We start from the raw sequence: 4,042 nt of genomic DNA, 5'->3' as shown, positions 1-4,042 counted from the left end.
AGACAAGTGAAACAGTGGTGGCTGTGAAATACACAAACCCAGCTGCACCCAGCTGCAGCCCACCCACAGGTCATGCTTTCAGTTTTGTTTTCAGAGGCAAGCAACAGATACCATAAAAAGAATAAATAACTTTAGGGGTGCCTAGGTGGCTTAGTTGTTAAGCATCTGCCTTCAGCTCAGGTCATGATCCCAGGGTTTGGAGATTGATTCCCGCATCGGGCTCCTTGCTCAACAGGAAGCCTTCTCCATCTGCCTGCCTCTCCCCCTAATTGTGCACAATCTCTCTTGTTCTCTCTGACAAATAAATAAATAAATATAATCTTTTTAAGAAAGAATAAATAACTTTAAATTAAATTTAAATTAAATTATTCGAAGTCTAATGTAAAGGCTCCAAGTAGTTGGCTCCAAGAACATCAGCAATTTATTGACATAGGATTTTGAACTTATACTTCAGAGTATGTCCCTCACCTTGGATAAATGTGCTTGGCTGAACTACCTGGTATCTGCAATCATGGGTCTGAGTCTTGCTATATATTTGTTTGATCTTCAATATCTCTAGAAGCTTTAAAACCTGGGTTTTCAAATGCTTTCCGGTTTCTCTGGAAATATTAATTTTTCTATCTTGAAATCTGCTTATTGTTTGGGTTGATCCCTCAAAGTGAAATGGAGAAATCCATCTTAACCTCATTACATATAAAGAGGAAGTTTGTTTGGTTTTTTTTAAAGATTTTATTTATTCATTTATTTATTTGATAGAGAGAGACACAGTGAAAGAGGGAGCGTAAACAGGGGAAGTGGGAGAGGAAGAAGCAGGCTCCCCACTGAGCAGGGAGCCTGATGCAGGATTCCATCCCAGACCTGAGCCAAAAGCAATCACTTAACAGGCTGAGCCACCCAGGTGCCCCAGGAAGTCTGCTTTTATCTTTATTCATTTTCCCAAGTATTCTGAGCCTTCTAGGTAGGACAGGATAGAAGGGACAAAGTGGTGATGGTTTTGGGTATCTCAGCTGAGAGCAGAGTAAAGGTATTGAGGTGAAGGAGGAGGTCAGTGAGTAAGAGATGACCTGAGGAGTGGAAATATTATCCCTTAGACAGCTGAGAACTGGCTCTGAACATAGGTGGGTTAAAACATTTATGTTTTAATAAATAAATACATTGGAATAGACTGATTATCTCCCCTCCTGGGACATTGCCTTACAGAAACTCATGGATCCAGAATTTGGAGTCAACAGGACGTCTGTTACTGAGTTCATTCTACTGGGCCTAGTAGAAACAGAACAGCTACAGTCTGTGGTCTTTGTAGTCTTCCTCGTTGCCTACCTGGTCACAGTCGGAGGCAACCTCAGCATTCTGGCTGCCATCTTGGTGGAGCCTAAACTCCACACCCCCATGTACTTCTTCCTGGGGAACCTATCAGTGCTGGATGTTGGGTGCATCACTGTCACTGTTCCCTCGATGTTGGCTCGTCTCCTGTCCCACAAGCGTACAATTCCCTATGGAGCCTGCCTCACACAGCTTTTCTTCTTTCACCTTCTGGCTGGGATGGACTGCTTTCTGTTGACCGTCATGGCCTATGACCGATTCCTGGCCATCTGTCAGCCCCTTACTTACAACACCAAAATGAGCCAGACAGTCCAGAAAATATTGGTGGCTATGTCCTGGGCTTTAGGTTTCACTAATGCACTAAATCACACTATTGCCCTAAATACCCTCAACTTCTGTGGTCCCAATGCAGTCAATCACTTCTACTGTGACCTCCCACAGCTCTTCCGGCTCTCCTGCTCCAGCACCCAACTCAACGAGCTGCTGCTCTTTGTAGCAGCAGCCTTCATGGCTGTAACCCCCTTGGTCCTCATCACTGTGTCTTACGCACATGTGGCAGCTGCAGTCCTACAAATCCGCTCAGTGGAAGGCAGGAAGAAGGCCTTTTCCACATGTGGCTCCCACCTCACTGTGGTTTGCCTCTTCTATGGTACTGGTATCTTCAACTACATGCGTCTTGGTTCTGAGGAGTCTTCAGACAAGGATAAAGGGGTTGGGGTCTTTAACACTGTTATCAATCCCATGCTGAATCCACTTATCTACAGCCTTAGAAACCCTGATGTCCAGGGTGCCCTGTGGCGAGTACTTGTGGGGAGGCAGTCACTGACCTAAAGGTTGATAGCATCCCTTCCTTCTTGCCTTTTCTGGTTTAAGGGAAAATTCTCATGAAGGCAATAACCTTGGAAAATGGTCCCAAACCATATCTCTCACTGCCTGAAGATCTGTGTGATGTATTTGTCCAGCAAAGAAGTCCTACATAACTGATTCATACAGCAAATATTTATTAAATTGCTTCTATGATCCAGACACTCTCCTAGGGGACTAGTGAACAAAGTAGAAGTCTCTGAACTTATGCAAGTCACATTCTAATTAAGAGAGACAAAAATAAGCATCATGTGTGGAATATCACACATCAGTAAGGGCTATAAAGAAAAACAAAGATAGGAGGATATAAGCAAGTGCCTTGGGTAAGTTGCTGCCTTGTATATAGCTGTGCTCATTTTCTAGGTAAGGTTGAAGCCTTAGGGGCTGGGTAGCTCTGGACACTAATGTCCTACGGGGAAGGGCTATTTGGCTAATATGTAACCCATTAACCTAAGTAACCAGGAATATCATGGTGAAGTTTTTTTTTTTTCTGGTGGGGACATAAGATTCCACCTAGATCAGAGTGCAGAAAACAGTTTAAAACCATTGGTCCAGTGCCAAGTTTATTCTATTCTACACTTTACCTTTCACCTCCAAAAAAAAAAAAAAAAAAAATCAATTCCTTCTCTTCACTGCCACACAAGAACCCAATAGGATGTTTAGTGGACACGCAAGGTCTGTAGAGAGAAACAGATCACTAAATTAAAACTGCATTAATGCACACACGATATATCTTCATGTCAAAAAAGAATGTTCCATCTTCACCCCTTTGTTATTGGATGAATCCTCCTGTTCACATATGTGATAAAGCTTTTGGAAGAATAAGCATTTATACTCCAACCACGTCTTTTGGTTTTTTCAGTGAGGAATGTAAAATATAACTTTTTCCTTCAAAGTCTTATTTTTTCCTCCCAAATCTCTTAGCTCCAAAAATCCCCATACATGAGGTTTCTGGTAGTAATGCCTCTTTCTAACTTTATAAATACATCAGTACAGCTCCAATCCAGAGAAATTTCTCATCCTGATGTTTATTCAGCCTTCAGCTCATCCATTTCTGATTTGCATCTTTTCCTCAGCCTCTCTTGGAAGGCTACTTACCCTCACCTGGCAATTCCACTACCCCTCCACTGTATCATTCCTAAATCTGTCCTATGGCTACACCTGGACATTGGCTTTCCTGTTGTCTCTTCTTGAAGCCACAGAACTGAGGCCAGGTTGAGATGAGAATGGAAAGAAAACACAGAAGAGTGGGTGGTAGGACAGGAGTGGGAGTGGAGGAACGAAGATATAATATAAGGATATAGGGAGGGACGGGAGATGATGGTGAGCAGAAGGGGTAAGAAGGAAGGATAGAAATTAGGAAAAGGACACAAGGAGAAATTAGGAAAAGGAGATAAGAGAGGGTGGGATAATTGGGAATTATCAAATTGATAATTGAGAATTATCAAACAAGATGCCTCAGGAATGTTGAGCTTGAAGATGAGTATGGAGAAAATGAAAAATGAATGATGATGAGATGAGAATAAAATTCATACTATGGAATCAATTCCCATCCCTATGGCAGGCTCCCCCCAAACCTGCTTCCTTCTAACTAGGAAAAAAAAAATAAAGTATAAGTTTTGCTGAAGGTATAATAATGAAAAGTGGTCTAGGTGCTCTCTTCTGTTTCCTCTGGCTAGAAACCATACCTGGGAGAAGAGAGAGTTGAGCTGATAAGGGAAAAGGAGGGTGGATGTATGTACTCAGAGTTCATTCCCCACAACCCCACTGGCCCACTCAAGTTGTCAGCCCCCCTGCCTTTGGGGACAGTGCCTGGCAATATAGTCTGAGGTACAGAAATTATGTATGTCTTTTT

General features: G+C 42.5%; 1 protein-coding gene across 1 annotated transcript; it reads left to right on the top strand.

Moving 5' to 3' along the window:
- Positions 1-1,163: 1,163 nt before the first annotated feature.
- Positions 1,164-2,154, top strand: LOC131816347 (olfactory receptor 3A2). Its single transcript, XM_059149019.1, has one exon. The coding sequence runs from the start codon at positions 1,207-1,209 to the stop codon at positions 2,152-2,154; it is 948 nt and encodes a 315-aa protein (XP_059005002.1). The 5' UTR covers positions 1,164-1,206.
- Positions 2,155-4,042: the final 1,888 nt, after the last annotated feature.

The sequence above is a fragment of the Mustela lutreola genome, chromosome 15 (genome assembly GCF_030435805.1).
Source record: "Mustela lutreola isolate mMusLut2 chromosome 15, mMusLut2.pri, whole genome shotgun sequence".
NCBI classification, from domain to species: domain Eukaryota; kingdom Metazoa; phylum Chordata; class Mammalia; order Carnivora; family Mustelidae; genus Mustela; species Mustela lutreola.
Note: the sequence above shows the minus strand (reverse complement) of the source record. Positions and strands in the feature narration are given on the sequence as shown.

What these genes read in the sequence shown, in the direction of transcription:
- LOC131816347 (XM_059149019.1), top strand. Translation starts at nt 1,207, where the DNA reads ATGGATCCAGAATTTGGAGTCAACAGGACGTCTGTTACTGAGTTCATT.